The 23,747-nt window shown below is 40.6% G+C and overlaps 1 protein-coding gene across 3 annotated transcripts in view; it reads left to right on the forward strand.

Annotated features, from left to right (window-relative positions):
* The window catches only part of GLIS3 (GLIS family zinc finger 3), a 512,085-nt gene that overhangs the window by 436,043 nt on the left and 52,295 nt on the right, over positions 1-23,747 (forward strand). For all 3 annotated transcript variants that reach the window (XM_054519981.2, XM_009244473.4, XM_009244474.4), the window contains one exon: positions 14,704-14,872. In XM_054519981.2, the coding sequence (XP_054375956.2) occupies positions 14,704-14,872 (169 nt within the window). The remainder of the gene's footprint in view (positions 1-14,703; positions 14,873-23,747) is intronic.

Consider the following 23,747-nt stretch of genomic DNA (forward strand, 5'->3'; position numbering starts at 1 on the left):
ATTAAACAACATAACTATATAAAAGTCTTTAAAAAGACATAGAGCATTATAAAAATGCATAGTTATTACTCGCATTAACTTCAAAAGCACTGCTTTGCTTGGAATTCACAAAGGTGAAAAAGCGGCAGAACAATTTAGGAATTGGTCAGGAGGTGGAAACTTGGGGCACAAAAGGGATTTAAAGGTAAACATTTGGCAAAGTCTGTGTGAAGCATTCCTTTGAACTGCTATCAAAACCTTGCAGTTTTTGTAACCTCTCTTTCATCTGTGATGGTCCACTGAGTTAGATTGGAGAATGCAGTGAGGTCAGGAGCAAGCCTCATACTTCTCTGTTGTAGGCACTGGTCATTTTAACCTGTTAATTGAGCCCCCCTCTCTAGTCCTGAGCCAGTCCTTCAGTATGCATCAAATCACCTGGAAATCTTGTGAAAATACAGTTTGCTGGGCCCCACCCCCAGCGTTTCTGATTCAGAAGATCTGAGTGAGTCCCAAGAATCTGAATTTCTGCCAGACATTTCTAACAAGTTCCCAGGTGACACCACCAGGTGCTGCTGGTCCAGGTCCTGCTGCTGGTCAAATGTTTTTCACCCTTTGAAAACCATTGCTCTGGATCATAAAATGTAGGCATATGACTTCTGGGAAAACATGACCTGAATTTTGACTGGGAGGAGTTAGAATTAGAATTGCACTGTAGTATCTATTTCTGTTTCTCACTACATAAAACCTATAGGTGGATATTTTGCTTGTTACCCCACAGCAGCGTTATAATGACACTGCTCATATTTTTATTAAGAATGAGATCTTATAACCACTCAGCTGAAGAAAATGAAGATTCTGATTCCCAGCTAGCACAGGGCACATCTGCATGTTTGCAGCTAATGTTAATGCCTTTATATGTTTGCAGGCTGCTTAATTTGGTGCTTCAATTTTTCATATGCACTTATTCCCTTGTATTCATGTTAGTTTTTCATGCAAGATTAAGCTGAATTACCCAGTTTTACAATATGTGCAAGTTTTGCTGTAAAAATGTTTTTGTAGGTGAGCAAAAACAATTCCATACCTCATTGTGGAGGAGAGGCAAGTAGCGAGGCTGGGCAATTGTAGCTTTATCCTTATTGGGAAAAGTATTGGTTATTTTTGTATTATTATTTCTCCTATCAGAAGGTAGAGGGTGGGAGGAGGGAGAGGATCAGGAAAAACAAGTAGACTTAATACCTGGGCAGTGAAATAATCTGTACAAGAAACCCCCATGACACGAGCTTATCTATATAACAAACCTGCACATGTACCCCTGAACTTAAAAAAAAATTAAATGTGTATAATTTCACCAGTAATCAACTGGCATATGAGAAGAGAAGGTTGGGTCTATCATACTCTGAGGTGTACCTGAAGCAGGTCTTACGAAGGTGGCAAAACAGATAATTCAGGATAGAATTTCTTAAATGAGAAGCTAATACTTTTTATGGTTAAGAGGTTATAAACCAGACTGCTGAGTCTAAAGTTCTGACTTTCTGCTTCAACTGAATTTACCTTCCAAGGAAAGAAAAACATAGGTGGTTATGTCTCTTTCATGTGAAGAGTAAAGAAAAAAAAAAAAAACTGTTCATATTCAGGGTGTTTGTAGCCACAGTGAAATTTCATCTTTTTTATACTTGTATGGGTACTGAAAATCTTAAGAATAGCAAAGACTCTAAATTAAGGGACATTAATGAATTATAACTTGGATATTACTTGCCATATTTTACAGTAATAAGAGAGCATATTGCAGGCACTGAATAGAGGATATTGTGGAATTTATTCATTCCACGCAGCTATCAGCACTGTCCCAGAATACTGGCTTTTATGCTGTCTTCCTCAATATTGTCATGGGCTGATCTGCCCTGCTCAGGTGCCCTGGCCGTGACTCAAACCATTAACACTGCCTTCACAGCAGGCATTGATTCATCAGAAGTTGCAGCTGCCTTCTTGGAGTCTTATTGGAGTCTTAGTTTTTTTACCTAAATTTCTAGGCTGCTTTTTTTGCCTTGCATCTAGAACTCCCTATTTCTAGCTGTAACCTGGGTTTGCTCCTGAGACTCCAGTCCTGTTCTCTCTAGTGAACTTAGCTGCTCATGTCCTGCTTCTACTGTCACTGCCCATCAGCCCTGGATTTCAGAGTTGAGTCTTACCCTGGAGTTTCTACTAACACCTAGTCCTACCTTAAGAAGTGAGGGGTCTGTAAGCTTCACTGGAACCTTTTCCTTGGGGACGTAGACAAAGTCCTTTTTTCTACCTTCTAGGAGTGAGTGGCTGCAGAAAGGGGAACTCTTCACGATTAAAAAGAAAATGGGATAAAGTCTCATCAACACGCATAGGAATTTGCTCCTCAGGCTGGTTCACAGGGATGCCTATGAAGCATTTCTGAGAAGTGGATGTACTTCATGAAAGATGCGATGCATCAGCTACCCTAGAAGATTTTGCAGTTGGGAAAGTAATGATCTAGGATTCATAGTTCTGGAGGACTAAGGCGGTTCGGAGTCATAGCTATACAAAAAGCAAGAATGGACAATATTTTGTGTCTTTTCTTTTGAGACAGGATCTCGCTTGCTTTGCCACTCACACTAGAGTGCAGTGGCATGATCATAGCTCACTGTAACCTTGAACCCCTGGGCTCAAGTGATCCTCCTGCCTCAGCCTTCTGAGTAGCTGAGACTTCAGGTACGTGCCACCACACCTGGCTAATTTATTTTTAAAATTATTTTGTGTAGAGACAAGGTCTTGCCCAGGCTTATGTCAAACTCCTGGCCTCAAGTGATCCTCCTGCCTTGGTCTCCCAAAGTTCTGAGATTACAAGCATGAACCATGGCAGCGGCTCTTTTTTCTTAAATTACATTACTGACCACATTTTGTACAATCCCTGTGATCATCGGTTTAGCCAATCTATGCTCAAATGTAACATTTATAAATGGAAATGATACTTCTTCCTATAACCCGAATTTTCCTCTTAGTGCGATCAATTGCTGGCTTAAATGACATAAAGAGTTCTTTAAACATAGTAAGTGTTCAGCATCTAATAGTTGTAATTATTGTTGCTTTTATCTAAATACTATAAAAATACATGCTATAGTTCTGAAAATTAGAGAACAGATGCCACAGATTACCAATTACCTACCTTTTCCTCCTCCTCTTCTTCCTCCTCCTCTTTCTACTTTCTTCTTCTTCTTCTTTTTTTTTTTTTTTCTTTTTGAGGAAAGAAGGAAAAGTGGAAGCCTAAAAGTTTGGGAATATAATCAACATCATTCAGTAGAATAAAAGAAAACTGAAATATGTTTCTTTACATTTTGTATTCCACTACTTCGCCAGTAGTTCACATGGCATTTTTTAATTAAGGAAATCTACTGTAGCTCTCCAAAGAAAAGCAAATTGGAATTACAAAGCCATCACTGGGATGGCAATGCCCCCAAACTGACAATGTCAGAATTGTGTTTTGATAGTTACTAGGGTTTGGTCATTCAAAAATAGTGTTGTTGGTGGGTTTGTTGTTGTTGTTGTTGTTGTTGTTTGGTTTGGTTTGTTTTTTAGAGACAGCGTGCTATGCCAGAAAGAATGTGGAGCTAAATCTAAACTCCAGTTCTGGATCTCCAGTCCCTAGATGTTCAGTTTGGGGAGGTTCCTTTTCCTTTTCTATAATAATAATAATACTGACTCCATAGGACTGTTATGAGAACTAAATGAGATAACATAAAAGAGTTTAGTACACTCCCCAGCAATTGGCAGATGCTCATGTTCTTTTCTCTTTTTTTCTTTATTTCTTGCTTAAAATCTTGGATAATTAATTGTGAACCAAGTCAATGTCTGTGGCAGTGAATAGAACTCCTTCTATCCATGTCTTTTATGCTGGGTGCTACTACTTGGTAGTCAGTAACAGATGTGCTGACATAAAGCATTCCTTCCAAGAAGAATTTAAGTCAAGGTGAGGACTGGAGCTTCTGTATTCTAAGGCCCATTTTCTGATCTGCAAATTAGACTTTTGTTATTGTTGTTGCCATGAAGAGTAGAAGTATCCTTATACTGGTTGTACAGAGTGCCGTTGCCTGCTTGTAAAGTGAATTTAATGAACAGTGAATTTGTGAGAGTGAGGCAGGTGGAGGAAAGGAGAAATGGGATTGATGGCCTCAGCCAGTGCAATTTTACACATTCCTTGTTTTGGTATTGCTGGGATGTAGCCCTGGTCCTGATGTCATTTTGTAAATAGGCTCTTCCAGGCCATGTCATTTATCTCAAAATATACTCTAAGGTGTCTAAAAAAATCTGTTCTTGACTGTTGCTTACCTCAAATTTAGTGTTCATATTTCACAAACAGTTCGCTAGTCTTTTCATGATGGTTCTTAGTAGTTAGCATGCAACAATGATTACACTGAGAATCAGCAAACTATGGCCCATAGGCCAAATCTGGCCTGCCCCATGTTTTTGCATGGCCTGAGAACTAAGGATGGTTTTAAGATTTTTTAATGTAAAAATTTTTTAAAAGTTATTAGCCTTTAGATGAGAACAGTTGCCTGAAGAATGTGAACATTGCCTCTTGGCCTGCAAAGCCTAAAATATTTTCTGTCTGCTCCTTTACGACAAAGGTTTGCCAAGCCCTGTTTTATACTTACATCTGAGACATTCATCAAAATGACTGAGTGAAATCAAGGCATCCATAAAGTAGATTAATTGAAATGAATTAAAGAGGAGAATGTATTATAAGATAGTTTAGGATCATGTAATACATGCAGATTTTATCATTTTATTGATCTCCATAATATTTTAGATTTAGCAAATACTTTAGTAGTCTTCTAGTTCATGGGTTTTTGGAGACTTTTTAAGGCCCAATATTTAAAATAGATAATGGCAAAGCTGTTTCCATTGAAGGCATCTAGAACACATATACTATCCAACACTCGTAGGTCTCCCAGGGCACTCTATGGAACCCCAAAAGTAGCGGCCCTCAAATGAAACTATTACTGGTTAAAGGCAACAAATTGCAAGAAGACACCTGCAGAAGCAGCCTGGGCCATTGTGGGAGCACTGACTAATGTGGCTCTCACTTAGGAAGAAGCTGCTGCAGGACAGGTGGGGCTCCATTCTAGTTATGAGGTTCTAAAGGCTGGCAGAGAGATCAGAGGCACGGGCAGTCCTGGTTTTATTCTGCCCAAGATTTTTTTCCTAGAAAGGAAAGTATCTCAAATTCTTGAATATCAAGGGTTATGTTTTCGAAAATCTAAGCCTCTCCTAGACATATAAATGAAAGCCTAAAGTAAAGCAAGTAATTGAAATATTGAACTTTAGGGACCCGTCTAGTCACATTCTAACAGGGATGTCACTTGCTTCCTCAAAATATATTTTCTACCAGCAACAAGGATGTTTGAAATTGATATAACTGAAGGCTGAACCCTCCATTCCAGATACAGATAAAAGCCTTTAAATAAAAATTATTTGAAAAAAATGTTGTATATGGGCATAAATTTATGACAGCGTGTGAGTACCTTCTAGCATCTATCTTGAGAGTAAAGTAAGCTAGGAGGTAACATGAAGCACCTGATGGCCAAATGGAAGATTGTGGTCAATAAATAAAGTGTGAATAAAGGAGGAAAGGGGGTTCTCTGGAATCATAACAAAACCAGCTTCATTGTCGATGCAGTTTCGCCCAGGGCTTATGAAAATTGAAGCTGTGAGCTCCTTGCTATACCATAATTCTCCAGAAGGGCTGTTGTTACTTCATTTTACACATCTAGGAAAGGGAGAGGCTCTCTGAGAGAGTTCAGAGTTGCGAGGTCATCCCTTAACTTTGGCTAGAATAATAGTGCATTAAAAATCAGATTGGCTGTCTATGCTAAAAATCTGTTTCCAAGAGGCCTTCACTGTGAAGTGATTTTAGAAGTCACGTGAAAGTAGAGTGAGTGGGATTGTCTCAGCATGCTCTGAAAGGGAGGAAATATCTTTTGTGGTCAACATGGTACAGGTAGGAGATAGTTGAGGCATGAGTAATGAGGAGATTGGGAACCCAGTATTTTTTACTGCAGCTTTGTTTTTTGTGGCCAAGTAAAACTTTTATTTCCAAAAAAAGGTGAGGGATCTTTCTGTAAGAACTTCCAGGAGGGATTGGCCACATCTGCCCCATCTTTCTCCCTTTTTTCTGCCTTCCCACTCTGCCCCAATGAGGGTTAACATAACACACAGACCAGGAGGAAATGACAGATTTCCCACAGGGTAGTCTGAATAGTTTGCTTGTTCCAACTATTTTACTGACTTTCTGTGTAATGAATCCTTCGAAGGTGAGTAGCAGGTAGGTTGGGAGGTGGAGAAAAGACAGAAAAGGTAGGAGATTTGAGGTTAGCTGTGTCATGCATTGCTTGGAAAGATCTAAGAGGGCTGTATGAAAGGTTCGTCCCAGAGAAGTTGATAGAGCTGCCAGATGATGCCATTCTACTGGTAACGAAATGTCTTTGTTCTGAAATGCAGATGTTTCCGGAGCTTTTCCTAACATGAAGTTAATTAGACCTGGTATTTAGGAATGCTTGATGGTACCTTTTGACATTTATGTGCATGGCATCAGCCATTATCTTCTAGTTGTATTGCAGGGTACTCCAGAAAAGCATATAAACCTGTATCCTCTTCCAAACACTAACACCTCTTCCCTGGCTATAAATCCAGCTGCATGATGTAGAAATGTAATTGGGCAGCTACGCAGAAGTTTGCAGCTCATGGGGGAATATCTATTTGTAAGAGAACCTGAATATTCATGTAGCTGTCCAGACATCAATAAATTCTCATTTTGCTTTATTTATTTCTGTTCCCTAGAGAATAGCAGCACGCTTAAGCTCAAAGTTAATAGGCATGTTCTACAGAGCTGTGCCCTCACTTACCTTAATAGAACATCTCCCTAACACATTTGTTTATCCGTTGCCAGGTAGCTCTCCCATCAGGTGACATGAGTATGTTTTCTTTGTCTTGGTGCATGGGAGACAGTTGCCAATGTTTCCCATCAATTAGCTTTGTATGTAGCATGTCAAGGATGTACGGGTGGTGTCATTTTAGTCTGACAGCCACCCGATCCAGTCGAGAAGGGATTGTTTCATTATCCTCTTATCAGGGCTGCTGGATAATGATACTCTACATTGCAAACTGGGAAGGAAAAAAAAGACAGGCAGAAATAATAGATTTTTAGGGATTGGCAATATTAAAAGTTTTCATGCCACAAGGAGAAGGGAAAGATTAGAGAGATGACTGTGCAAACCCTTAAGAAGCTACTTTTTCCTAATGCAGGTAGAATGTGGAATGATGCCCTTCCTGATGGAGAGGCAGGGGAAGGGGGGAAATGCTCAGACATTAAGAAGAAAGAAAAAAGAAAACCAGCTCCTTCTACTCATTGGCAGCAAGGCTAATATTAGCTGAGGCCTCTCTCTCATTCTCCAATTAACCTCAATACCAAATGCAGCCTTCCAAGTGACCCTGACAGGGCATTTTCCTTGCTAGAAATGTCTTTCTGGTTTGTGAATTTAGGTTCAGAGAGCATTTTTCATTGAAGGACAACACAATTAAATTACTCCAAGGTGAAATACAAAAAAAAAACCGCAGAAGGTATCAGACCTTGTATTTTCACTATTGGGGGCCAAAACTTGAGTCACCCCCAATATTGGTAATTTTCTTCAAAATGCCTGAAGGGAAAGTCTTTCTTGAATCCTGAAAATTCTGGATCTTTATGCTCTTGGAGAAACAAACAAAAAGAAGTGCTAAAAGTGTAAAAATACTTCAAGATAAACTAAGCTTCAAGAGGGACAATTGTGTTGACATTTTAGTCACAGCCCATTTTCGCTCCTTAACGAAGTGCAGTCATGCATGAAAATGACTTGTTATCTTTTAAACTGAAATGCATTATGGGTTGTAACTCAAAAGGTGTGTATTACTCTACTCGTGCAAAATAAAGTACATTTTAACCCTTGAGGATTCTTTCACAGGCCCCACTTCATAGCAACTCATATAAAAAAAAAATGGAACAACAAAAAGCTTATTTGAGAATGGTATGTAAGCTCTTCTGCATTTGTAAAATGACACCACAGTTTATATTTGTATGAATATTTCCATGTGTAGTTTAGATAGGAGGTCATACTTTATTCGAGATTTATCATTTAGGAGCAACATGTACCCTTATCTTTCCCTAGTTCTATTAATAATGGTAATAATTACAGTAATATAAGTAGCCAAATAATAGCAACAGTGGTTTCTTGAGCACTTGACTGGCATTCAGGCATATGCTCAGTGTTTTCTGCTCATTCTGTAATCCTCCCCACAGTCCAGTGAGGTATTATCCTTATTTAAGATGAAGAAACTGAAACTTAGGTTAAGTGATTTGCCTAGACACATTGCTATTAATAGCTAAGGCTAAGATTCAAATTCAGGTCTATCTGTCTCACATTGTGTATGCTTTGTTCTGTTAATAACCACACTGACACTGTCTCTATAAAGTGCCCGATTTCTGATGAGGCTGAGGGAATCAGAATTTCTATTGTCCAACTGTTCCCGAACTTTTCCCAGTTCTAAAATTCTCCAGGGAGAGAGACAAAGAGACAAGATTGAACTCACCATTCACATGGGGCTTCTCATTCTTTTCAGTGTCTCCGTGAAAGCTCATTTACCCTGATTTCATTGATTAGCTTATCCTCTGTGCCTTGACCCTGGAAATACTGCCCAAGAGATAAATGGTGAGCCAATACCTCTTCCCATGTTCCAGCCACCAAGCAACTAATGTCATTTGTCAGGATCTCAACATTACTCTAGCACTACTTATACGTGAATTCACAGTGTGTGGGTAATACCGGTTCCCCCTTTTCTATGAGAGCAAGCCTGTGTGAGGAGCAGCACCATGCCCATAATGCAACCATGAGTGACTCCAACACAGATTTACAAAGCAGCTCAGTGGTTGCAGATCTGCCCAGTAAACCTCCCCTTGGTGCATTATTGACAACTGGTGGCCTTTCAGCCCAGAACATCATTCTTGCTTGTGGTAAAGGATGCATATAACTAATTGCTCACGAATAACCCTTCCCTGCCTTCCTTCTTTTCCCAGCAGTGGATCAGTGTGCCTCTGGCAAGTATCTGAAATCTTTATTTGGGAAAAAGCACACTTCCTACCAGCTGTTTGCTTTTTAAACCAAATAATTCAGTTAATTTCTTGCCTGAAGTAATTTTCAGAGCTGGAAAACTTCTCTCTTCAATGCTGAATTGCTTTCAGGATGGGCAGAAACAGAAATGGGAATATCCTTTTTGCATTCTAACCCACAGTTTGATGGCTAAAGCTACTTGTGTGTTGTTTGTGGTGGGGGATTAGTGGCTATTGGCAACAAGCAGCCTTTGCAAACAGTGTTCAGGGGCCCTGATACAACACTTTTATGCCTTTTCTTGAATCTATCTTGCCTTTGGGAGGCAATATAGGGTGGTGTTCTGGGTCATGTGATCTATTAATAAAATCAGGCTTCCCGGGTTTGAATTCCAGCTCCACTATTTGCCCGCCATGTGACCTAAGCCAGGTAACTTAACCAGGAACCAGAATAGGCCTCAAGTTCCTAATCAGCAAGCTGGGGAAATGTTTATAAAGAACTTTGCACATTATAAATGCTCAATAAATCTGAACTATTGATTCCAAGGTATCAAGGGGCAGCAAGAAGATGAAATGAAGCTGAGACAGGATCCCCAGCACTTACTACTCAAAGTGTACTTTCCATACCAGCAGCCTCAGCACCCCCAAGACCTAGTGAGTCAGAATCTGTATTTTACCTTGATGATTTATTTGCACATTAAAGCTTGAGAAGCAGGACTCTTGCTGCTCACATAGTTTTAAACAAGAATGCATATTGGCTGTTTTTAATATACCTTAGCCTGACAAGGGAGGTCTTCATCCTTTCCCTCTGAAGTGATGAAAACACAGTTACCAAGAAATGCCTATAGTAGCCTTCCTCCGCTCTGGTGATGGCCTGAGACAAGTAATCTTTATTTGGGGATGCTACTAACACTCTTGGCCTCCCTCCATCCACACAGTAAATATGTTACAGCTGAAGTAACCCCAAGGGTGCCCTGTTTATACCCATTAGAAATATAGATTAATGGTTTTCATTTGGACAAAAAGAACTGCATACTAACCAAATTAACCTGAGCTAAAGGTGCCAACCTAGAATGCTCTGGTAGCCTATGAGATGGCATCTGAGAACCACATAGATCAACAGATGCTGCTTTGTTAAAATTATAAAGCTCAACTGAGTTACCTCCACCTCCCTCTACTGTAGATGGATGAGAGACTGCAGTGAGCCAGGCCACTAAGAAAGAGAAAGCCCATCGCAGCAGGGAGGCCAGTACCTGGCCTCTGCTGAAGACAAGGCTCACGTATTCATCTCAAGAACAGGATTTTATTTCCTTAGGGAGACTACCATCTCTTAATCACAAAAGCAATAAGAATTTCCAATATGTTCCTCTGCTGTGCTTAATCAGTTGTTCCAGCTGCCAGTCATCAGCTACGTCTGGAAGTTCACTTAGAAGCCCTCTTCCAGCCTTGAAAGCAGTAATGACCCCTGAGTTGACACAGACAATGAAGGCTGCTCCTGTGGGCAGCCTGTGTGTGTCAGCTGATTTGATCACAACAGTTTTGTTAATATTGCCCTGTATTCTGGAGGGATCAGCTCTCTTCCTTATGTTTTGATCGATAAGCCACATTGTGTGCCCTATTGGTTGAGTTTGGAAAATTATTTTGAATGTGTATGGAAGGAAGTTTTTCCTTTTGTGAATGACATTACAGTTTTACTCTAAGGTGGAGATTTTCTTCCTGAGGTTAAAAATCACTTGGCAAAACCTGAACATTTGTCTGGAACCATATGTTGTGGTGGAAAAGTCTGTATGAAGTCGGCAGGTAGTCAGACTTAAAACATTAATAGAGGTTAGCACCTGCCTGGTGCAGAGTAGGTGCTGGAAAATTGTGTTTGGAAGAATGAATGAATAAAAGAATATTCCTAGATTGTAGTAATAAAGATTGAATTCTGGATGCGTGACTGTGATATGGTCAGAAATTCCTAGAAGTCAGGGTAAGTAAAAGAGCATTTCCTATGCCACAGTGGATCATTGGCAGAGACCAAGGACAATTCTGTTGAAGCCATAGCTCTCTGACTCCAGAGTGTTGTCCATTTTTTTTGAAGGGTATGTGAGATGAGGATTGGATAAATGTTGGAAAGCATGCTTGTGTCTGTTGTTACTTCCTCCAAATTTCTGGTCATCATCTTGGTCACAAGCAACGTCTACAATGAGCAGTCATGGCCTGGACTTGGCATGCAAAGTGCTGTCATGTAGACACTGACTTACAGGCTTCTACTAGGTTGTAATCTCACCTTCTCACCAGAAGTAAGATTTTCCTATACTATAGAAAATAAAGTCAAGTCATAGACCTTGTTTTCCAGAGAAGTGATTTCCTCCACCCTAGATAAGAAGTACATTTTCCAAATCCAGATTTTAAATTGAACCCTAAACCCTCCCTTTCTTGTTCTCATGGGGCCTTAAAAGAGGACCACTGCCCATTTCTGTCCCCTTCACCAGCCATAGCATTCAAAGGAAGGGCTATGGATGTGGGCTTGACTGGTGGTCAGTCAGCACGAGTTGACGTGGGCTTGACTGGCAGTCAGTCAACACCAACACAGCTGGAGGGCATATTCTGGAGCCCTCAGCCCTATATCTGACACCTCGTGTGCCCCACCTAGCATCCCCTTCACCACCTGTTTCTAGTGGCCTTTGCTAATGCAGCCAGCTAATGCACCAGTCATAGCGTGGTAGCAGCTCTCCTCAACTGCACCATGTCCCTCTGGCTTTCTGCCCTGAGGCTTCTTTGATACCCTGATGTTGGGTATCTGTGAGAACATTTAGCCACTCTGGTACATGTGCCCCTCAAAGTGTGAGCAAATTAATCTTGACCGATGGGGCAACTCTCAACAGATGAAGAATAGGAGTTGGTGGATAAATGTTCCTTTCTGTCCCTGTCCTAGTCACTGAGCCCCAAGATTCCATGGGCATTTATATCTTGTTCATCTTCGTTTACTCAATGAACATGAACTGATGCTGTTTGGAGATACCAGGCACCAAGGATGTCTTGTTTCCTGTCCCAGGACCTAGCTTCATGTCTGCCAAATAATAGGTACCCCATACATATTTGTGGAATAATTGCCTGCTAAGAGAAGAATAAAAAGAACACAGTTAACTCTGTATATAGACCAGATGTAATAAAGTAAGTAGAAAAAGGTAGAGGACATCACAGAAAAAAGCTCAGTAGTATAAATTGTCATAACACATTTGAGTGTGGTCAGTTGTCTGGTTTGGCCAGAGCTTAGGATGCATTGTGGGGCCACAAATAAGACAGTGCGTTAAAGTGCTTTTAACACTGTCCAGTGATTTATACTAATAGGTCTTGGTATTTTGGTAAAATCGATATAGAGAGGTCTGCTCCCTTCATTAAATTACAGTTTCCCCAAGGGCAGGAACCCACATATAGTAGAGTATCAAGCACGTAATAGACACTTAATCAATATGGAATATAAAAATAATGGCTGAATGATAGATGGGTAAACAGATGGATGATGGGCAGGTGGATGATGGATGGTTTTTCCTGGCTGTTAAATGGAATGAAGGAGAGGTCCTAAATCAGGCTTAACTCTGAGTGAGTGGCAGGCTACAAACAATCCCCAATTTCCCAGCCTATGTCATTGTAGCTAATGCCAAGTATAGCTAATATAGACCTCTGAGTAGCAGCACACTTTCTGTTGGACCATAGAGTAGAGCACAGAGTGTGGACACCAAGCTTCCTTGTTGCCCATTGGGTTGTAAACAGCAGGGGCAATGCTTCCCTTGTGATAAACACATGCACATACATACAAAAAAACCTCTGGGGAAAAATAAATACTGGGTGTATTCAGCAACTACAACAAATTAAATAGGAGAACTCACATTTCTACACTGAAGCAGAAAAAAAAAAGTTAGCTGTGTTTTCACAGTATCTCTGTGACCTTTATTATTCCATTAGATTTTGGAATAGTATATAAAACACCAAGCTCCATGCTGACAAACAACCAGTTTTGAAACTATTGCCACAGTCAATCCAAACAGCCTTCTCCCCTGGGTAAAATTATTATTTGGAATACAAGCAGAATTGTGGTTCCCTGAGCTAGCTGAGCATAAATGAGGTTAGTGATTCATAAGGTGACTCTAGCGAGTTTGCAAATATGCAACTTGTATGGAAGCTGACGCACACAACAGAAGCTCAGCCTTGCCTTTCTGAGCTGGTAAGCATTTTCAGGCCTCACCACCTCTTTGGAGGACTGTGGTAGGTACAGGCTTCTGAGGACAAGAGTTAACCTGACAGAATGCTGATTTACCAGAAATAAACCCTTCAAATCAGATCACACCCTTGTCAGTAGCTTTTTGAGCGGGAAGATGGTAATTCTGCCTCTTCACATGTTCCTTGAAATACTTGAACTCTTGTTCCATTGGATTAAGCTTTTGGGGGCTAGGTCATCTGGGGTACTTATTCTATCCTGGAGAGGTTGGGGAAAAGTGGTACTGGTATAAAAATACAACTCCCTGAACTTTTAAACCCTCAAATCTTTTCGATAATGTGGCTTCTCTTTCTTAATCCTGAACCTGATTTATTTTTTTTTAAATCCATTTATTCTCTGATATTAGTAGAGTAAGTTCAAAAAGAACAGAAATGGGTATGGAGCTCAGCATAACTTTGTACAAAGAAGGAAGTTAAAGAGAATCAGCCTAATGCTGCTGCTATGATTGCAGCATAATGAGATGTCTACGGAGTAGGTCCCAGACACTGAGGGAACCTTTCTGATAGACTGTGAAAGTGACAAGCCCCAGTTTCTTCTGTGACATCGTACCCATTAGCTGATCTAAATGGGCACATATTCACGTTTGAGGTCACATACCGTTCTCGAAGGCTAGGCTGCCCATACGAATGGGACTGTAACTCACTCTCTGTGTCATAATGGGCAACAGTGGGGGAAGATCCCGAAGCTGTGTTTTCGTAGTTTGAGAGACTCCTCTTTGATGAAGGCCAAGTATATTCATCACACCATCAGGAAAATTCTCTGGGTTAGTTAGACTCTAAAGTTAAAAGAGTGCAGGATCCTACGTTCATGCTAGGATCTGGGAAGCTCCAGTTCTCATTAACATTGATTTAGCAGTGACAGAGAGGGACCCCCGCTGACCTACCGTGGCTCACTGCAGCAGTGAGAAGAGGAAGAAGGCCTGTGCTGTGCCCTTCTCAGTCAGCTGACCAAATATTCTGTTACCTGACTCTCATCCCCTGTGACTGAAAAGTGCTAATACAGAGACCTTGGCACAGATGCAAACAGTACAAGATTGACTAATTATACAGTGTCCAGACAGGGAACTGGCAGGGCATGGCAGCACTTAGGAGACAGACCGTGAACGTCAGCCTGAAGCGAGCCAAACGTGAGCTCCGGAGGAACCTGTTCCACCATGAAAATAAAAGCTGTGTGTACCCAAGAAGGGGAGAACTGTTCCCTGAAAACCACTGAGAGAAAAACAAACAAGCCCCTCAAATATGCTTGCTGTCAGGCTTCGGTATTTAAAAAATGTGGGCTTCCTTTGGGGCACGGTCTCATGTTTGTTCTCCCTTGATTTCAGCTCCCATTTTCTCCAGCAATTATTCAAGCCGAAGTGGAACAGCTGCTGGGGCCGTACCACCCCCACATCCTGTCAGTCACCCTTCTCCGGGACATAATGTACAGGGGAGCCCCCACAACCCCTCCTCCCAGTTACCTCCACTCACAGCTGTGGACGCAGGAGCTGATAGGTAAGGCCATCTGTCTCTCTCTCCTAATAGGTGTCGCTGCCAAACCTCCCTTCACGGAGAAGTGCTTTGACAGTTGCTGAATTTTATTAATAATCCGTTGGTGGGTTGAGTTACCCAAAGGTGACATTTTAAAAGTACATACACAAAGCACGTGGACCAAATATCTCATTATCTGTTTCATTTTTCCACGGGAAAACAAATGAAATGATAGTGGCAATAGCCAGCCGAAGTTTCAGATGCTGGAAACACACCAGAATTTCCCTGTCTTTCTACCTTTCCTCGGTCTGTTTCAGAGACCCAATTTTAAGGTAATGTATATGCAGGTCGAAACACTTCCCGATGTCAGATGGTGCCCTCACCACATAAATCAGTATTGTTAAGGCATGGGATTTTATATAGGCTGCTCATTGAATACTTTATATTAATATCTGTCTCATAAAGGACTTCTGGGAGAAAATGTTTAAACAACCATGATCTTCATAATATTTTTACTCCTGAATTCTTTATTGGCCCCAGAGGCCTTTCGAGGCCCTTCATACTTCTGTTTCCCAATCTCTTGTGTGCTTCTGTGGACCACAGACCAAAATAAGAGTCTGCATCTCTTGCTTCTCCATCTCCTTCCCCTTTTTGTGGAGCAGGCTGTAATGAACTTCTCTTGCCTGAGGGCAAGTGTATGGCTGCATCAGTACACGTAGCTTTGGAAGGAGATTGGATGCTTCAGTCCTCTCCGAGCTGTCCAACACACCTCTTGTCACTTCTCTCCACTTGTCATCTGGCTTGAGTTGACCTACCTGGTTACTCCCAGACATCCAGAGGAGAAATAAGTTCTTGTAGGAACCCTGCGCAAGCTTGGAGTGGTGGGCAATTGTTGAACAAAATAATGGGTTGAATAGGCAGCAGGAATAAAAGTTTTGTATCTTTGATTTCACCAGCAATGTCTGGTTCCATCATTGTTGGCCTGACCTATGAGTTTGGTAATATGTGGTTTTAATTCTGATAAACCATATATATTTTATTGTTTATGACTTTCTTCCTTTATTAATATTATTTTGTTTAATGAATGTCTGTTGAATACTTTCTATGTGTCAGACACTGTGTTGGATGCTGGAGTCCAAAAAGTTATTAAAACATGCTCCTGCCCTTACAGGTTTGAATGGTGAGGATAGGCATTCAAATGAAGTATAGTAAGGCTGTTTGGTTAAATGATATAATAGAGATCCACAGGAGCCTAAAGAGGATGTCTCTAAATCTGTCTCAGGGAGTGAGGGAAAGAAAGACACAGTGATGTAGGCATTGAAGGAAGACAGGCTTTTCTGGATGCCTCAATGGGGCACAGCATCCCAGGCAGCAAGAAGAACATATGCAAGATGTGAGGAACAGAAAGGACACCATCAGGGAAGGTCTCAGTAGCTTGGGATGACAGCATCCAGGCATACATGGCTGATGAAGTCAGATAATATTAGGTTGGCTCATGTGGAATTGTGTATTTGATGCTAAGGAATTTGCCCCTTATCCTGCTAGGAGTGAAGAACCATTATAGGCTCTTTGTTAAGAGAGAAACACAATCAGATTGACATTACAGCAAAAGAATTCAGGTGACAAGATAGTTGAGTAACTGAACCTGGAAGGAGAGACGGGAAAAACAAGGAGAAGAATATTGCAGGAGGCCTTGTAAGCAATATGGTTACTTGAAGCAAGGCAAAGCAGTGAGGATGGAGAATTTATTCAAGAGCAATTATTTAGGAGGCAGAATTACTAATCATTAATATATATGTGGAGCAAAGAGGAGGGACCAAAATTCATTTATAAGTTTTACCCCTAGACACCAAGATTGTGTCATTAATAGAAACTGAAAAATACAAAAAGAGTGTAGTAGTGTGGAGGAAAAAACAATATTGAGTGGAGGAGAAGGGGAAGAAGAGGGAACAGTAAACTGACTTTAGGAGTTTGAACTTTAGGTGATTATAAAAGATCCATGTGGATATGTCTGATTGGCAGTTAGAAATATGAATCAGAAGATGCTGGAGTTCTTAAAAACAGTTCTATGCACAAGGTAAAGTGTAAACAAATCATTAGCCTCCTCCCACAAGATCTGTCAGCAAAGCAGCGCAAATGATAACCATCCATTAAGTTCACAGACATTGGAGACAGAAAATCTTTTCTTCCACTTATCTGATATATTTCTATATATATTCCTTTTTTTTAAAAAAAAAAAGTATTTTATGTAGTTTTCTGTTGGGTTCTAAATGATATTAGCCATGGACTTTTCATCATCTCATTTCATTCTGCCTGGCTGAGAATCTTACTCCACAATGTCGTGAAGCTCAGGAATGATCAATCGGAACCTCCCTACACTGCACCTCCTTATGTATAGTCATAACAACTCTTACCGAGAATATAAGACAAAAACAATCATTGAGTCTCCTTTTTGTACACAGCCTTTAAAAGAATACATGTAGAAAAAGATTTTAATTATTATCAGAATCAAAGACAACAATATCACAACCCAAATGCCTGAAATTTGCATCTCAGTTCTGACAGTTGCTAACTGTTTGGCTGTGGACAAGTTCCTTAGCTGCTCCTGCTGCTTGAGGTTTGTGTGTTTGTCTTTTTTAAACATTTTATTTTGTATTTTTTATTCCTCCTTTTGAAAGTTTGTAACATATAAAGAATGGCAAGAATAGTACAATGAATACCCATGAATGTACCCTGCACTTATATTCACGCATTGTCAATATTTTGCCTTTCTTTCCTTCCTTCCTTCTTTTGTTTCCCTCCCTCCCTCCCTTCCTTCCTTCGTTCCTTCTCTTTCTTGCTCTTTCTCTCTCTCTCTCTGTCTCTCTTTCTCTCTCTCTCTGACTTTGGGGATTCTTTGTTTTCCTGCCTATTGTTGCAGAACCATTTGACAGATGGTTGCAGATATCACTGAGCTTTACTCCTAATTACTTCAGTAGGGATCTCCTAAAAAGGACATTCTCCTACATAAACCCAATATAATAATCATACTCGGGAAATTTAACATTGATATAATACTATTCTCTAATAGTTACTTGCTATTCAGATTTCCCAAATTTTGTGAATAGTGTTTTCTACAGCTGGAGATTTTTGTTTGTTTGTTTTCCTTTTTGTGATTCAGGGATCTAATAGGGATCTCACAGTGCATTTAATTTTTATTTCTTTTTCATCTACTTGAATCGACTGAAGTTCTCCAGCTTTTTATTGTTATTATTATTGTCTTTCAGGACATTGACAATTTTTGAAGAACTCGGGACATTTATTTTACACAGTGTTCCAGGGTTCCATGGTTTGGATTTGTGTAATTGTTTTATCCTTAACAGATTCATTGTAGATATTTTTGGTGGGAATACCACATAGATGATGTGGTGTTTCTTAGCTTTTTTGAGATTTAGATTGCACCTTATGGGGAATTAGGATTAAATAAACTAAGTAGATAAAGTGCCTAGTAAGTTATATGACATGAAACAGGCCTTTCATAGCTGTGGATACTAACATAAAGACAGGCAGCTTTGGCATAGCTGAGTGATTCAGTTTGGAAGTCAGAGGATGTTGTTAAATGATCATAGGGGTTGATAATGTAAATAATCATGGAAGGGGAAATGGAGAGGAAGGAGGTACTTTATATGACGGGAGAAGGAAATGGACATTTGCACTTTGTGGTTTTGTCTTGCTGCTATATTCTCCCCTACTGGATGTGTGCCCCATCCCTTGCCTTCCCAGCTGGAGTGGGCAAGTGTGAGTATGGCAGGTTCTCTCTTCCAATCAGGTTTGGAAAGGAAGATGACTTGAAACAGCACTGACTTATTCACCAGGTTTGCATTAGTGTCCAGCATAAAAACACTAAGAGGAAATATGCTTACCTTCCGCTTTTGGTTTGTATATCTTTGCCTCTGTTTGCCTGGGAAATCCCCCAGTAAAAACTCCAGCAGTTTTCTTAACGGAAATAGGTTTATCACACTTTGCGATTTTTAGTGGGAAACTGGCATCTTTTCCTGCTTGCGGGCATTGATTCATCATTTACTTAGCTTTCACATGCTAAAAAAAATGGGCTGAGTCACCGTCAGAAGTCAGGAAAGGTCCACCACATCTACCCAGTTAGCATCAAGTTCTTTGATCCTTACCATCATAAAATAAAATAAATGCAAGTTCTCTCAATCTAACAAGGTTCCATTTTTATTTTGAAATATTATCTGAATGACATATTATTTCAGTGATTTAAGCAGCACACCACATCACCTAATGTTTATCTAACTTATTATGGGAAGTGGTGTTTTACTATGGCATGTTGAATGAGCCAGTGGTACTTTGTGACAGTGGCTTCCCGTGAGAGGAACTCAGCGTCTTTGGAAATGTTAATTCATTGAGTTTCATAGTATGTCTGTTAGACCAGAGAATACAAAAATATTGATGGGAGTCTCTTTTTGAAATGCAGAAATCTTACAATTCCAAGAATAAATCCTCTGAGTTTATGTTTGCTCATCTTTTACAAGAGAATGTCAGCTGCCTCTCTTCATTCTGAAGAAGGCCACAAACAGTGCGCTTTGTCGTGCAGGTAATAGAGCTGAAGGAGGCCTGTGGATTGACCACAGTGGAGAGGTTTATGAAGAGCTTCCTATGAGCCCATGGCTGAGCCAGAAAGGACTGAAAAGAAAGTGTAAATATAAGGAAAAAGAAAAGTGTTTTTTCTGTTCTCTCACTCAACAGTAATCGACACAAAACGCTTCTGTGACCAAATGTGTGGGGGTTTTCCCCCAACCCACTAAGCATGCAATCAATTCTGCAGTAGACACCAGCTGGGTGTCCTCTAATTGCAACCTATCCTGACACTCTCTACTTGGAGAGAGTGTCAGATTCCACAGGTTGAGGACACAGTTCCACAGGACTGCCCCCTACTTCTGACACCAGTTGCAATACCTGGGTTATTTTGCCTGTACATCTGACAAACTGACTATGAATCAGGATTTCCACAGCCCCTTCCTCCGGTTCTATTAATTTGCTGGAGCAGTTCACAGAACTCAGGGAAACACTTACATTTACTAGTTTATTATAAAGGACATTATAAAGTATACCAATGAAAAGATGTATAGGTCAAGGCATATGGGAAGGCACACAGAACCTCCATGCCCTCTCCAGGCCTACCACCCTCCAGGAACCTCCATGTGTTCAGCTATCCAGAAGCTCTCTGAACCCAGTCCTTTTGGATTTTTATGGAGACTTCTTTACATAGGCATGATTGATTAAATCATTGGCCATTGGTAATCAGTTTACTCTTTGGCCCCTCTTCCCTCAGAATTTGGGGGTTGAGGCTGAAAGTCAACCCTCTAATCCTGCCTTGGTCTCTCCAGTGGCCAGTCTCATTGTTTCAGGCAGCCAGAGGCTGCCAGCCATCAGTCAACTCATTAGCATACAAAAAGACACTATCACTTTGAAGATTCCAAGGATTTCAGAAGTTGTATGCCAGGAATGGGGAGGAAGACCAAATATATATTTCATACTATCACAGAAAGAACGGATATGTAGTCTCTTTGGAGAGTATTCAATCTAATATATGAATCAATCAGCAGCAGAAAATATGAGGAATAATTATTTTTGAGAAGTAGTCAAAGCACCTTTACCAAATAAGGAATGCCAATTTTTTTAGTCTCTATGGAGTATTGGGAAGGCTTACTCTTTTCACCCATAATGTATTATTTCAGATATAGCATTGCTAGAATTCTAGGTACTTTTATACATGTATGATCTTTCTAGGCCTTTCAGTAATTTGCATAAGTAACTTTGACTTTTACTTTATTTTCTTTATTTTTTATCTTTATTTAATTTTTATGCAAATTTATGGGGCATATGATGTGAAATTTTGTTACATGTATATAATGCATAGCGATCAAGTTAAGGTATTTAGGATGTCCAACAACCAAGTACAGTATGTTTTTTATTTAACTATAGTCACCTTATTCTGTTACCAGACATTGAATTTATTCCTTCTATTTAACTGATGATCATATGGTTTTTTGCCCCCATTCTCTTGATGTTATATATCCCATTTGTTGATTTGTATATGTTGAATCATCCTTGCTTCCCTAGTATAAATCGCACTTGTCCTGTTGGATTTGGTTTGCTGGTATTTTATTGAGGATTTTTTTGTCTATGTTTATCAGGGATATTGGCCTGCAGTTTTATTTTTGTTGTTATTGTTGTTGTGACTTTGTCTGGTTTGGGTATCAGGGTGATGCTGGCCTCATGGAATGACTGTGGGAGAATTCCCTCTTCAATTTTTTGGAATAGTTTCCAGAGGATTGGAATTAGTTTTCTGTACATTTGGTAGAATTTTGCTGTGAATCTATCTGGTCCTGGGCTTTTCTTTTGGGAAGACTTTTTAATACTGATTCCATCTCATTATGCGTTATTGGTCTGTTCAGGTTTTTTATTTCTTCCTTATTCAGTCTTGGTAGATTGTCTATTTATCAATTTTATTTATATGTTCAAATAACCAGCTTTTTGTTTTGTTACTTCTTTGTATATTTTTTAGTTTCTGTTTCATTTTGTTCTGCTCATATCTTTATTATTTATTTTTTCTGCTAATCTGGGGTTTGGTTTGTTTCTCCTTTTCTAGTTCTTTGAGGTATGTTTTTAGATTGTTTATTTGTAATCTTTCTACTTTTTTGATATAAGCATTTATTGTTACAAACTTCCCTTTTAGCACTGCTTTTGCTGTATTCCACAGGTTTGGGGACTGATATAGTTTGGCTGTGTGTCCGCACCCAAATCTCATCTTGAATTGTATTCCCATAATTCCTACATGTTGTGGGAGGGATCTGTTGGGAGATAACTGAATCATCAGGATGGTTTCCCCCATACTGTTCTCTTGGTAGTGCATAAGTCTCATGAGATCTGAGGGTTTTTATCAGGGGTTTCCGCCTTTGTGTCTTCCTCATTCTCTTTGCCTGTTGCCATCCATGTAAAACAGGAGTTGCTCCTCCTTACATTCCGCCATGATTATAAGGCTTCCCCAGCCACATCCAACTGTAAGTCCAATTAAACCTCTTTCTTTTGTAAATTACCCAGTCTCGGGTATGTCTTTAACAGTAGCATGAAAACAGACTAATAAAGTAAATTGGTACCGGTAGAGTGGGGTGCTGCAGTAGATACCTGAAAATGTGGAAGCAACTGGGTAACAGACAGGGCTTGGAACAGTTTGGAGAGCTCAGAAGAAGATAGGAAAATGTGGAAACATTTGGAATTTCCTGGAGACTTGTTGAATGGCTTTGCCCAAAATGCTGATAGAGATACGGACAATAAAGTCAAGGCTGAGGTGGTCTCAGATGGAAATGAGGAACTCGTTGGGAACTGGAGCAAAGGTGACTCTTGTTACGTTTTAGCAAAGGTAGTGGTGGCATTTTGCTTCTGCCCTAGAGATTTGTGGAACTTTGAACTTGAGAGAGCTGATTTAGGGTATCTAGCAGAAGAAATTTCAGAGCAGCAAAGCATTCAGGAAGTGACTTGGGTGCTGTTAAAAGCATTCAGTTTTAAAAAGGAAAAAGAGCATAAAAGTTTGAAAAATTTGCAGCCTGGCAATGCATTAGAAGAGAAAATCTCATTTTCTGGGGAGAAATTCAAGCTGGCTGCAGAAATTTGCATAGGTAACGAGGAGCCAAATGTTAATTTCCAAGACAATGGGGAAAATGTCTCCAGTGCATGTCAGAGGTCTTCACAGCAGCCCCTCCAGTCACAGACCCCAAGGCCTAGGAGGAAAAAGTGATCTCCAGGGCCTGGCCCAGGGTCCCTGTGCTATGTGCAGCCTAGGGACTTGGTGCCCTGCGTCCCAGCCACTCAAGCAATGGCTGAAAGGGGCCTGAAGCTCTGGCCATGGCTTCAGATGGTGCAAGCCCTATGCCTTGGCAGCTTCCATGTGGCGTTGAGCCTGCGGGTACACAGAAGTCAAGAATTGAGGTTTGGGAACGTCTGTCTAGATTTCAGAAGATGTGTGGAAATGCGTGGATACCCAGGCAGAAGTTTGCTGCAGGGGCGCGGCTCTCATGAAGAACCTCTGCTAGAGCAATGCAAAAGGGAAATGTGGGGTCAGAGAGCCCACACAGAGTCTCTACTGGGACACTGCCTAGTGGAGCTGTGAGAAGAGGGTCACTGTCCTCCAGACCCCAGAATGGTAGATCCACCAATAGCTTGCACTGTGCACCTGGAAAAGCCACAGATGCTCAATGCCAGTCCATGAAAGCAGCCAGGAGGCAGGGTGTACCCTGCAAAGCCACAGGAGTGGAGCTGCCCAAGACCATGGGAACCCACCTCTTGCATCAGTGTGACCTGGATATGAGACATGGAGTCAAAGGAGATCATTTTGGAGCTTAAAGATTTGACTGCCCAACTGGATTTTGAAATTGTATGTGCCCTGTAGCCCCTTTGTTTTGGCCAATTCCTCCCATTTGGAATGGTTGTATTTACCCAGTGTCTGTATGCCCATTGTATCCGGGAAATAAGTAGCTTGCTTTTGATTTTACAGGATCATATGTGGAAGAGACCTGCCTTGTCTCAGACGAGACTTTGGACTGTGGACTTTTGAGTTAATGCTGAAATGAGTTAAGACTTTGGGGAACTGTTAGGAAGGCATGATTGGTTTTGAAATGTGAGGACATGAGATTTGGCATGGGCCAGGGGTGGAATTATATGGTTTGGCTCTGTGTCCTCACCCAAATCTCATCTTGAATTGCATTCCCATAATTCCCACGTGTTGTGGGAGGGACCTGTTGGGGATAACTGAATCATTGGGGGTGGTTTCCCTCATACTGTTCTCTTGGTAGTGCATAAGTCTCACGAGACCTGATGGTTTTATCAGGGCGTTCTGCTT

The sequence above is a fragment of the Pongo abelii genome, chromosome 13, assembly GCF_028885655.2.
Source record: "Pongo abelii isolate AG06213 chromosome 13, NHGRI_mPonAbe1-v2.0_pri, whole genome shotgun sequence".
Taxonomy (NCBI): Eukaryota; Metazoa; Chordata; class Mammalia; order Primates; family Hominidae; genus Pongo; species Pongo abelii.